This window comes from Echinops telfairi, unplaced genomic scaffold (assembly GCF_000313985.2).
Source record: "Echinops telfairi isolate 266 unplaced genomic scaffold, ASM31398v2 ScPeMD7_3533;HRSCAF=4204_0, whole genome shotgun sequence".
NCBI lineage: Eukaryota > Metazoa > Chordata > Mammalia > Afrosoricida > Tenrecidae > Echinops > Echinops telfairi.
In genome coordinates this window covers 76,557,406-76,570,621 of record NW_022107431.1, presented here as the reverse complement: position 1 = coordinate 76,570,621, position 13,216 = coordinate 76,557,406, and the positions used below count along the sequence as shown (strand labels likewise).

The 13,216-nt window shown below is 39.6% G+C and overlaps 1 protein-coding gene across 4 annotated transcripts in view; it reads left to right on the top strand.

Annotated features, from left to right (window-relative positions):
• Window positions 1-350: 350 nt before the first annotated feature.
• The window catches only part of FBXL4 (F-box and leucine rich repeat protein 4), a 63,467-nt gene continuing 50,601 nt past the window's right edge, over window positions 351-13,216 (top strand). For 3 of the 4 annotated variants that reach the window (XM_045294575.1, XM_004710903.2, XM_045294576.1), the window contains exons 1-3: window positions 375-461; window positions 1,157-1,740; window positions 12,712-13,057. In XM_045294575.1, coding sequence (XP_045150510.1) covers window positions 1,229-1,740; window positions 12,712-13,057 — 858 coding nt within the window. In that variant the 5' untranslated portion in view covers window positions 375-461; window positions 1,157-1,228. Of the gene's footprint in view, window positions 462-1,156; window positions 1,741-12,711; window positions 13,058-13,216 lie in introns of all 4 variants that reach the window. The other variant, XM_045294577.1, reaches the window with a different exon arrangement.

Here is a 13,216-nt window from a genome sequence, read left to right as displayed (position 1 = left end):
TTAGGCAAGCTCTTCTCATAGGTCCCTCTAGGTTACTAAAGGTTTCAGACTAATTTAAATTTTGCAGAACTGTTTAATGTCAACATAGTTTGGTGCATAAGCTATGGGTGTGCAACCTTTATGTAGAAAGAATTACTACATGGTAATTGTGTTTTGTCATAAATTTTAAAATGTATTAATTATCCACAGTTGCCTACAAGATTCAGAAAAATGTGACCTGTTCAGATTGAACACTGCTTTTTAATAAATGTGGTTGTTTTGGTTTTTTTTAACCTGTAATAATCTTTTTGTTGTGTTTCTCAAGTTGGAAATAAAAATATATTCTGAAACCCTTGTTTTACAGGTAAGCACATGTCACATTTCAGAACCTGTTCCTGGAATCAGCATGCAGATTTCAGGCCACATGGATGAATGCCAACTTTTGCATTTCCTCTGTGTATCTTGTGACCATTCTATCTGGGGTGAGTGATTTCTAAGAGGGGCTGGCAACAGACCAGATTGCTAGCCAGCCGTGAACTGCCCTAACAAATAACACCACGAGCTATAAATTAAACACTGTCTGGTGATCTGTGATGTGTAAGGCAGTTGATTTAGTTGGTCTGGATTAACTGTCAACCCCAGAAAGCTATATTCCCACATTATGAAATCTGGACTTCGCATGTTTAGGAGAGAGAAATAATTAACAATAGAAAACGATTTGTTAAAATGTGAAATCACAGCAATACTGAAGACTCTTCTTGAATTTCCAGCTGCATTTTAGTGATTGGTCATATATTCAAAATAATTTTAATTTTAGAAGCCCCAAGCATTGAATATTCGTTCAATGCTGGTTATACTTTTGTATGGAGTAGAGAAGAGGTTTGGGATCATGCATCTTCCATTACCTTAAGTACCAGTTTTGTTTGCCATGCAGCCATAAGGTTTCTCATATAGCATAAGGTTGTGTGCATATACAGTGTTTAGGTTTGTTAGAAATATTGTTAGATAGATTATACCAGAGATTTATATTTTCGGTCTAAAAAAACTTATTTTTTCAAAAGTTTTGTTCTGGGAAATTCCATTGGTGGGGCATGGGGAAACCTATTATTTACCTTATTCATGCATTTTTTTCTACTTACTTAAATTATTTCACTTCACCAACCCATTCATTTTTTAGAACATCCTTCAAAGAGATCATCCATCTTACTGAGGACACCTGACCTTTTGAAGCTTCATAGTTCACATCTAGATGCCACCAGTTTTCCCCATGTTAACAGTTCTGACTATGTTTTATTATATATGCCTTCGGCGCCGAGCCAGGACAGCTGCACGAGGAGAAATGATGGACAGCCATAGAACTCTAGCCCCAAACAGCCGGGCTTCCCCTCTCAATGCGGAGCTGGTCCAGTATGCCAAAGAAGTAGTAGATTTCAGTTCTCACTATGGAAGTGAGAATAGTATGTCCTACACCATGTGGAATCTGGCAGGGGTACCAAATGTCTTCCCAAGTTCTGGTGACTTTACTCAGACAGCTGTGTTTCGAACGTATGGAACGTGGTGGGATCAGTGTCCTAGTGCTTCCTTGCCATTCAAAAGGACACCTCCTAATTTTCAGAGCCAGGACTACGTGGAACTTACTTTTGAACAACAGGTGTATCCTACAGCTGTGCACGTTCTGGAAACCTATCATCCAGGAGCCGTGATTAGAATTCTGGCTTGTTCTGCCAATCCCTATTCCCCAAGTCCACCAGCTGAAGTAAGGTAAGACTAATTTTCAATGACCTGCCTCCTGTAACTGGCCGAAATAGTATAATATGTGTGGTTCCCCACACTGCCACCCTCCCACTGGGAGGGTGTTTGCCTAAGTAATTTGAAGAAAGTTGATGTTTGAAATTTCCTTTGCTATGTTGAAGGGGAAGAAAAATCATACTATTTAATGTATTCTTCATACCTATAGCACTCAACACTGTAATATTAATAGATGCTGAGATTGTGTATCACAAAATGTACCATATATGCCAAGCAACATTTGAACTAATTGGAGCATGGACCATTCTGAGAAGTTGGTAGGAAAATATGACTTCTAAAATATTTTCTAACAGGCATAATGATAATTATTTTTACATACTTTGATGAACTCAAAATAGACCTATAGAATGATTCTTATAAAAGATCCTTAGGCAATTAGCTTTACTGTTACATGGATGATTTTGCAGCAGCATATTTATTTAAAAATGAATGTTTTAAGTAATTTATTCATTCCTCCTACCTATTTGCATCATTATTTCCCAGAGCAGCTCCTGCCTCCTTTGTAGATCAGTCTTCTGATTTTTTTTTTTTAGTATAATTATTTGACTAGGTAATACAGCCTGGGTTCAAAAATCTGAAAAGTATATCATGTAGTCTCATATATACAGTTTTCTATGTACCTACCATCCATTTCTCATCCTAAGAAACTACTTATCAGTCTCATTTGTATTGTTTTTCCCAGAGTGTCTGTATGTTGATACATGAATATACTAATTTATTCTTACTTTAGTTTTATATACAAAAGTAAGCACACTATTCACACTGTTCTTCCATTTGCATATTTCACTTAATAATATATAACAGGGCTTCAAAAAAGCTTATGGAGATACTCCATTATCTTTCCATGAATTTCTTTCAGACCCCACATATATCGGGTCTTCCCATAAATAGACAAAGAGTGCTTCCTTGTTCTTTTCTATGGCAGAAAATAATGCAAATCATGTATCTACCCCAACTTCTTAACAAGTCCCCTGCTGATGAGGTTGTTTCCAGTCCTGACTATTGCAAACATAGTACATAACCATGGTAGTCATAGCCCAAGTGTGCAAATGTGTCTGTAGGATAAGTCCTAGAGGATTCCTGGGACATGGATATGTGAACTTGTACTTCCAATATCAAACTTTTGCTACATGGTGCCAATTGCCTTCTTAAAGAGGCTGTGTTTTGGGAATCCAGGACCAGTAAGTGGTGTGAGTGGTGATACTGGGAGGGTAGAGGGAGAGTGGGTTGGAAAGGGGGAACCGATTACAAGGATCTGCATATAACCTCCTCCCTGGGGGACGGACAACAGAAAAGTGGGTGAAGGGAGACATTGGACAGGGCAAGATATGACAAAATAATAATTTATAAATTATCAAGAGTTCATGAGGGAGGGGGGCGTGGGGAGGAAGGGGAAAAAAATGAGCTGATGATGCCAGGGGCTTAGGTGGAGAGCAAATGTTTTGAGAATGATGAGGGCAGTGAAATGTACAAATGTGCTTTACACAATTGATGTATGTATGGATTGTGATAAGAGTTGTATGAGCCCATAATAAAATGATTTGAAAAAAAAAGAGGCTATGTTTTAAACTTATGGAACAGGGTGGGATGAGGGTCATACTTATGTGCCTTATGTACATACAGCAACCTCTGTGTGTAACTCTTGGGCGAAAGCCTCATTCATAGTTTGTTAATACACTTTAGCATTTTTGCTAAAATTAATTTTTAAAGTAATTTTATTAAGAGGTAAAAAGATATATAACCTCTTTTTAACATTAAATTACAAATTATCTGTGAGGTTGAGCATTTTTCCATATGCTGAAGAACCATTTGTATCTCAACAGTTACAGTCTTGGAAACCCACAGGACAGTTCTACCCTGTCCTGTAGGGTTACTAATGAGACAGCATTACCCCAGTGGCTGTGAAATATGATCATATTTATTGGTCAGGTTTTCTATCATTTACTCGTTCATTTTAGGGTTTTAGAGCTCTTTATGCTCCTTTAAAAACTTATTTAATATTTGCACATCTTCCACATGTTAGGCACTGTGGGCATAACAAATATCTCTTCCCCCATTCACTTTTTCTCTTGTGAAGGGAGCTATATTATGTGGTAAATTACTGATCAGTGGTGAAAAGCCAGGTATGGAAAAGGTACAGTAGAGCAATCAGGAAAGGACTCACTGAGAAAGAACGATTTGAGCAAAACATGAGCAAGTCACGAAACCTAGAGAGATAAGTGCTTCAGCAACGGGCAGCAGCAAAGATAAAGGCCTGAGGTGGGAGGGGCCTTGTATGTTCATGGCGCAAGAAGAAGGTCAAGGCACTGGAGCCCAGTAAGTGAGAGTAATAGGAAGAAGAGGCATCAATAATAGTAGAGAGGCAGGTAGATTAGGTCCTGGTGTCCTTTGAAAGGACTTTTACAAGCCTGCGATGGTGTAGTGGGTATGTGTTGGGCTGCTATGCACAAGTTCAGCGGTTAGAAACTGCCAGCAGTTCTGCTGGAGAAGGAGGAGGCTTTCCACTCCCATATGAGTTCCAGTCTTGGAAACCCACAGGGGCAGTGCTACTCTGCCCTGTAGGGGGGATATGAGTTGGAATCAACTTGATGGCAGTGAGTTTGGTTTGGGTTTGGTATGATGTGATTGGCTTGGGGCAGCCTCCATAGTGGGAACTCGGCACTTAATATGTAAAAGAGCTCTTCTGCCACAGATTTGCCCCGTGTGATTCATCATGCTTGATTGCTGCTCTCATAGAGGTTGACTGTGGACCTCCCAACAATGAAATCTTTGACTATTTGAATATTTTCTCCCTTTACCGTTATGTTGCTTTCTGGTCTGGTTGTGAAGATACTAGTTTTCTTTATATTGAGATGTAATTCATACTGAAGGCTGTAGGTAGTTTTAATTTTCATCATTAAGTTCTTTAAGTCCTACTTTCAGCAAGTAAACCTGTGTCATTTTCATATTGCAGGTTGTCAGTAAGTCTTCCACCAAACCTGCTGTGTGTTCATCACAGATTCCAACTTCTCATACTATTAGCTTGATGTACAGAATGAAACATGGCAACCTAAATAAACCCTCACGTGTGCCTTTCGTGATTGTAAACGACACGGTGTCTCCAGGTTCTGTTTGAGTGTTTCTGAGTCTCTGTGCAAGTCCTGATGAGCACAATTAAGTCCCCTGGGATTCACATTCTTTGCAAGGTTTTCTATAATTTATCCTCCACACAGTGAAATGTCTAGTTGGCCAACTAAACATTAGTAAACATCTTTCTGGCATTCTTGGTTTTTAGTCAAGATCCATCCTGACATCAGGAATGTATCCATCGTCTGCCTGAATTCCTGGCAGTTCCCCGTTGACATATTGCTACAACCATTTTAGATTTATCTTCAGCAAAGTTTTACGTGTGTGTGTTATTAGTGATGTTTTGATAGTTTCCTCATCTCTTGGATCACTTTTCTTAGGAATGAGCACTAATACGGACTTCTTCCATCAGAACCTGAGGTTCTTGATCATATGCCCCCTCCTGAAATAATTGAGTAATTGAACGTTAACCACATTTTTTGGTGTAGTGACCATTTTCTTTTGATGCTTCTTTCATGGTTCATTATTTTATCTAACATTACCATCTAAGGCTTGAATTTTTTTCTAATTAAAATATCATTTTATTGGGGGCTCTTACAAGCCTTATAACAATCCATACATCAATTGTATCAAGCATATTTGTATATATGCTGCCATCATTCTTTTCTAGACATTTACTTTCTATTGAGCCCTTGGTATCAGCTCCTCTTTTTTCCCTCCCTCCCCACCCCATCCTCATGACCCCTTGATAAATTATAAATTATTATTATTTTCATATCTTACACCAACCGCTGTCTCTCTTCCCCCACGGTTTTTGTTGTTTGTCCCCCTGGAAGGTGGTGGTGGTATGTGTCCATCATTGCAATTGGTTCCCCGTCCACCTCTCCTTTCTCCACCCTCCCCTACCCTTCTGGTATTGCTATTCCCATTCCTGTTCCTGCCTTCCATGTGTCATGATCTCTTATCTCTTATGTGTACCTGTGCACGGGCTCCGGTCTAGTCCAAAATGAGAGGCAGCACTGGGGTCATGATAGTGAGGGGTAAGGAAACCTCAAGGAACCAGAAGAATATTGTGTGTTTCATGGGTGCTTTACCGTGCGCTGGTTGACTCATCCCTTCCCTGATGTCCCATTGTCTACATATGGGCTTTGGGTCTCTGCTCTGACCCGCCTCATTCTTAACAATATGGTTTTATTTGTTGTGGGTCTTCTGATACCTGTTACCCGGTCCCAATGACACCTCATGATCGCACAGGCTGGTGTGCTTCTTCCGTGTGGGCTTGTTGTTTCTCTGCTGGATGACCACTTGTTTAACTTCAAGCCTTTAAGACCCCAGATGCTCTATCTTTTAATAGCTGGGCACCATCTGCTTTTTTCACCACATTTGCTTATACACCCATTTTGTCTTCAGTGATTGTACTGGGAGGGTGAGCATCGCAGAATGCCAGTTTGTCAGAACAAAGCAAAGTGTTCTTATAATTAAGGGAGGGGATGAGCAGAGGCCTGAAATCCATCCACTACCTTAGTGTATTGCCATTTAAATATATGTACATAGGCCAATACCTCTATTTTTATGAATTAACATTTATATATGTACATCAAGGCTTATACCTCTATCCATTAGATTTGCTTCCTAGATCGTTCCTCTTGTTTCCTTTTACCTTCCTCCTGACCCACCATCATGCTTGCCCTACTTCTGCCTCTTAGTAATTCTTCTCAGCTAGATTGATGTTGCTCCAACACCCCTAGGATCTCTACGTCCTCCTGTTGATTTTAATTCCCCAGTTGTTCCCTTCTCCATGATGTTGTTTGCTCACCACACCCTTTCCCCACCACCTTCTCCCCCCAAGTCCCTCAGGGACTGAGAGAACAACACTAAAACCTGCAGGTCGGGGAGAGGAGCCGGCATACCATGCCCACATGGAAGCAAACCAAGAAAGAAAAAGAGAAAGGGATGGTCTGGACCCCATACTGTCACACCACAGCCGGAGAACGATGTTCCTGCACGGAGCTGCTAAGGCACAGAGAAGACTGTAAGGCTGGCAACAGCTCGAGACATGGCCCCTCACTGGAGCGCAATGTGACAGAGAACAATAGTGGGGACACATGGCGGAGAGTTAGTCCGGTCTGAACCCCCCTGCAGTGGGGTGAACCAAGAAGGGAACATAACAGACCAGCAGTGGGAGCCAAGCCAAGCCACAAAGCCCCTAAAGAGCCCCAGTAATAGACTTGAGGCTAGGAGGGGCAGCTCCTGGAATTCCCCCAGGACTAGTGAGGAAGTAGTCATAAAGGTCAGTGGACAGACCTGGAATCGTGTAGCTTTTCTCTGTTTTTCTTTTATTTCCTCAATCTTGTTTTCTTTTTGTTTGGTCTATGTTATTGCGGGTTTGCCTACTTCTATAAGATAGGCATGGGAAGCAAGCACATTGATTTTGTTTTCCTTTGGTTCATTCCACATGCGACATCATGCATGCACTTCCCTTTTGGATTCATAGCTTGCAGGCCTTTGCACATTTCATTATGATAGTTTACTTTGTCTTCTCAAAATGCCCTTTGAAATTTTCTGCTTGACTCTTTTACGTCATTATTTTTCTTATTTTCACTTTAGCTACTCTGTTCAAGAGCAAATTTAGGAGTATCCTTTTTTTTTTAGATCATTTTATTGGGGGCTCATATAACTATTATCACAATCCATACGTATGTACATTGTATGTCAAGCACATTTGTACATTTGTTGCCCTCATCATTCTTAAAACATTTTCTTTCTACTTGAGCCCTTGGTGTCAGCTCCTCACTTTTCGTCTCCCTCCCCACCCCTCTCCCCCTGAACCCTTGATAATTTACAGATTTTTATTATTTTGTCATGTCGTACACTGACCGACGTCTCCCTTCACCCACATTTCTGCTGCCCGTCCCCCAGAGAGGGGGCTATATGTAGATCCTTGTCATCGGTTCCCCCTTTCTGTCCCCCTTCCCTCTTCCCTCCCCCTATCGCCACTCTCACCACTGGTCCTTGGGGCTCATCCGCCCTGGATTCCCTGTGTTTCCAGTTCCTACCTGTACCAGTGCACATCCTCTGGTCTAGTCAAAGTATCTTCTGGCATTCATTTTAATCTTTTATTTATTTTTCCTTCTGGTGTTTTTAATGACCTTTTGCTTTCTTCCTGTACCAAGTCCTTAGTGTCATCCACAAATCATCTGATTTTCAGTCATTAGTGTTCACTGCACACGTCTGTTCTTGTGACGGTCTCGAAATTCAGGCAGGATATACTCAAGGTTATGCTTTGGCTCTTGTAGATTTGTTTAAATTTTCTATAGCTTTAGCTTTCATATAAGCAAAGGATGGGACATTCCACAATTGCCCTTAGTCTTGTTCTGACTGATGACTTTGAGGTTTTGCATTGTTCCTTTCCACAGATATAATGGATTTGATTCCTGTTTATTTCATTTGTTGAAATTCACTTATGCAGTCACTGTTTATGTTATTGAAAAAAAGGTATTTGCAATGAGTAAGTCGTTGATCTTTCAAAATTCTGTCATATGATTTCTAACGTTTTATCATAAAGACCGTGTTTTCCAACTATTGATCCTTCTTTGTCCCTAAATTTCCAATTCCAGTTACCTGTGATTATAAATATATCTTAATTGCATGTTTAATCAATTTCAGACTTCTTTAGTTGGTAAAAATCTTCAGTTTTTTTCATCTTTGGTATTAATGCTTGGTACATGAATGCGAATAGTAGTTGTATTAGGTGGTCTTTCTTGTAGGTCTCTGGATATTATCGTATCGTTGACAGCATTATACTTCAGGGTAGATTTGGAAATGCTCTTTTTAAAGTTGAATGTGATACCATTTTTCTTCAATTTGTTATTCATGCTTGGTACACCATATAATTATCTGAATCAAAATGGCCGACACCGGTCCATATCAGCTTATTAATGTCTCAGATATTGATCTTTAAGCATTCCATTTCATTTTTGTCTACTCCAGTTTTCCTTGACCCGTACTTTACACATTCCACATTCTGGTTATTAATGGATGCCTACAGCTGTTCCTTTTGTTTTTGAGTCATGTCATATCAGCAAATGAAGGTCTTGAAGCATTTTAATACATATTATTACTGTTCTTGAGAATGTACATAGCAGAAAATATAACAAGTCAAGTATTTCTACGTGTACAATTCAGTGACATTGATAACGTTCTTTGAGTGTGGAACCAATCTAACCGTGTGTGATGGTGAAGAGCGCGTGTCAAATTGGCTAGACAATGATTCTCAGAGGTTTTGTAGATGTAGGTCTGATGGTTCTTCCATAATGTAATATAATCACCTTCTGTTTTGTAGTCTAGTGTGAACAGTCAGTCAGTTCTAAGCCAGTCAATTGGGAGGTGTGGTCTGCATCTAATATCTATGGATGGTCTGACCAAACGTAACTCTATTTTCATCCTGCATCCAACTCTCATTACCCTCTGACCTCCAGTTCGTAGACTATGAGCTATCAGCCTTTGCTATGACCTGTATATTTTAAGAGTTTCCAGCTTTTCTAGTCCTGTGAGCCAGCATCCTGATGTCTCAATTGCCAGTTTTGTGTTCACCAGTTCCTTGTAACTACATGAGTCAGGAGAAGCCATTAGTTTGACACCTGGTTCACGGGTTTGGGAATTGCCAGACTCTGCAATGGCATGGGTGATTTTATTTTAATAAATCTCTCCATGTATATATTTATATATATACACTTCATTAGTTTTGTTCATTTAGAAAACTCAGCCTGACACCTTCATTTCCCAACTTGCTCACCCATTAATAACTTGGTATCCCCAAAGACTCCTATCTTATCTTTAGAGTTGCTGTTGTCAATTTGATTCCATATACATCACGTTAAAAGCACACAGTGCTCAAGGCAGACATTCTTTACTAGCTCAACTAAATTATTGCTTGGTTTTTCTGGAAACTTCAGGGGATATTTTGGTTTGAGGTTTAGAGATTATCTGAGGGCAATAATTTCAGGGGCTTATCCAGCCTCAATGACTCCAGAGTGTGGATTCCATGAGAAATAAAGCGTTTGTTCTGCATTTTCTTTCTTCTGATAGCTGTTATTCTAGAGGATCATTGTTCAAGATGTTCAGTAATGGTAGCGAGGCACCATCCAGTTTTTTCTGATCTCAGAGGGAATCAGATAGGAAAGGGGGCAATTGGACAGGGAAGCAAAAATCTACACATCCATCCACTCTTATGCCTATATTAAAAAGTCAGTGTTCTGACCATGTATAGTACCCTAATTGTATCCTAAATGCCTGGTTGTTAATTTCCGATTAGGGATGTGTTATGAGGGAAGTGAACAATAGGATGTTCACCTATCAGAAACACGTTTTTCTTTTATTCCTGTGTGTTTTCCTGTCCTATCGTTTCAATTCGAGCTGCTGAAATGGAACAGGCTGAAATGTTGACTGCTTGATATGCTTACTGACCATGGCAACATAGGTCATGAGGAAGCTTCATGCATCCACGTGTTTGACTTCAAACCTGAATGCCAGTAAGAAAGTTTGCTGTCTGTGTTCTCCATTAGCGAAAGCTCTCTCTTCCTCTTTTGCCGATCTGCATTTCAGCAGTCACAGAGAAGAGAGTGGTTTAGTGCATTATTCTCAAGCTCTGGGCACATAGTGGGCATTCAGTACAGTTGAAACATCAGAGGGCGTTGATGAGCAGAAAACAAGATGAGTGGCATGGGAAAGATTATGCCGTTGGCTACCAGTGGAGAACTGAGCCTTTCCTCTGTAAACCAAACCCCAGCCTGAGACGGACGCCAAGATAAATTTCCAGGGCATAAAAGTTTAGCCACATTTGCCCAGTGATTAAAAGGAGTTAATTAAGGTGCATCAACAGTGTCCTAGGTCTAGAAGATTAAAAGAGTTGGGGAATCTCCCAGGAGAGAGAGAGAGAGAGGAGAGAATATCCCTGTATGCAAGCATGTGTGTATTCATGTTTTAACTTACTGTTTTTAAAAATTCTGGCTTTATTTTTACAGAATTAAAAAAAAGATCATATTTTCTTCTTCGGTAAAATACACACCTTTCTCTTTCAAAGTTGAAAATGATGCAGTCTAGTTTCATTGGGGTATTTTAAACAAAAATTCACTTGAATGTATGATACCAGAGTTTGTATTGTCCTTGGAATTTATGCTAACTTAATTCAGGCAGCCAAGGGCCTATAAAATACCTTTTTTTCTCTTTTTACTATTTTTCCTTGTTACTTGTTAGGTCCTCAAGGAAAAAAATAAAAATATAAACTGAAACTGATTTAGACATATTTCAAAATCTTTTTAAAACTGATAATAACCTGATATTCTGTTTTAACTATGCTATTACACTGACATCTTAATGTTATATGTACAACTTAATATACAATGCTCATTCTATAAAGAAGCAACAGCAAAAATTATACTAAAATTGTATTAAATGGATGTACTTAAGTATACTAGAAATGTTAAGAAAGCCATTTTGACCTATCCATTTTGCATGTCCTGCAAGGTAGGTAGATAGAGAGGCCTTCAGTAGATTAACATGTGATTAAAATACAGTTTTCTGCTTTAATTTGTCTTTTAAAGGCTTATATTTAAGTTTTCATGATTTCACATACATTGTGGTATGTTCCGAGCTCTGAATCGTGTGTGTGTCGTCTGTGTGTTCATTTACTGTGGAGCACTTGGTGGATGGGACTTCTATAATGTATTTTCTGTTTTCTGTTGGGCTTCACAAAAACTTCTAAACAGTAACACAGATTGGCTGAGTCCGAGTGTGCTATCAGCTGGTGAAAGCAGTTCTTTCACAGGGTCCTCAGGGAGCCTTGTTTCCAGGGCATAAGACACTCACTCCTCTTAACAACATATGATGTCATTTTGCAGTAGTACCACAAGGATAAAGTAAAAATATCTTCACTTATTTCTTGTGTGAAAAGTAATATGTAGTCCATTTGGAGAAATAACACAAAATAGTCATATATTATGTGTTAGGTAATTGCTTGAGACTAGAGATACAAGGATAACTAAAACATGGCCCAGCTAAACCCAAACCTGCTGTCGATTCCAACTCAGTGACCCTGTAGGACTGAGTAGAACTGCCCTGTGGGTTTCTGAGGTTGTAAATCTTTAAGGAAGCAGACTGCCTCTTTCTTTCTCCTGGAGAATGGCTTGTGAGCTTGAACCACCAACCTTTAGATTAGCAGCCCAATGCTTAACCCATGTAATAAGAAAACTTGAGGTCAGTAACAAATGAAGTAGGGGACCTTTGTGAGGCAAGATGTTCAGTTTAGTTTCCACAATGGGGGGGGTCTTTGTCCCATGTGCTTTATATTCCTCTAAAATTTGAGTGTTGTACTGGACATACCTCTAACTACCCATTACAGTTTTAAAACGGACCAATATGAAATATGCTCTAGGGAGAGGCAAAATCAAAAGCGCTGCATTTGCCCCAGGACAAAATTCAGAAGGGTTAGGAAAGGAGGAGGGATGGAAACAGTGAGCACAGGGTAGAAGTGAGATGAGTGGTGTTCTTTTGTGGGGACAGCCCTCGATGGCGTGAAACAAGATGTGTATGAATTGTCAAATGGAAAGCTGATCTGCTCTATAAACCTTTCACTCAATTCACAATAAAATATTTTAACGTATCATTTGAGTAATAAACCCTATGGCACGTAGCCTCTTTGTTCTTTCACATCTTGGAAACAGTACTTGTGTTTGATTCTGGTTACTTTATTTGATGGTCCCGCTTCACGTTGTGCTTCATTGGTGTGCGGCCATCACTTTATGCTAACAGGACATCTCAGTCTAAAGTATGTTATAGGGAAGTTTTTTTCTTTGGCAGATGGGAGATTCTTTGGTCAGAGAGACCTACGAAGGTGAATGCTTCCCAGGCTCGTCAGTTTAAGCCTTGTATTAAGCAGATAAATTTCCCCACAAACCTTTTGCGGCTGGAAGTGAATAGTTCTCTTCTGGATTATTACACTGAATTAGATGCAGTCGTGCTCCATGGTATGGAGGACAAGCCAGGGCTGTCTCCCAAGACTTCAAGCATGGACATGAATGGTCTGGAAAATGATGATGATGAAGAAAATGATGATTGTGGAATGGATACTCTTAACAAAAAGTTTAGCAGTGCTGCTCTCAGGGAATGGCCAAATAATGGATATTTTGATAAACTACCTTATGAGGTAAGCTGAAAATATTTAGTAGCAATATTGGATATTACATTGTAACTCTGTAGCCGTTTAGATATTCATGGCTGTTTTACTAGATAATTGGTAAATTGCACATAATCCTGTGTATAGCACATTTGGATTTTTTAAAACTAGGCAAAATGATGTTAGAGG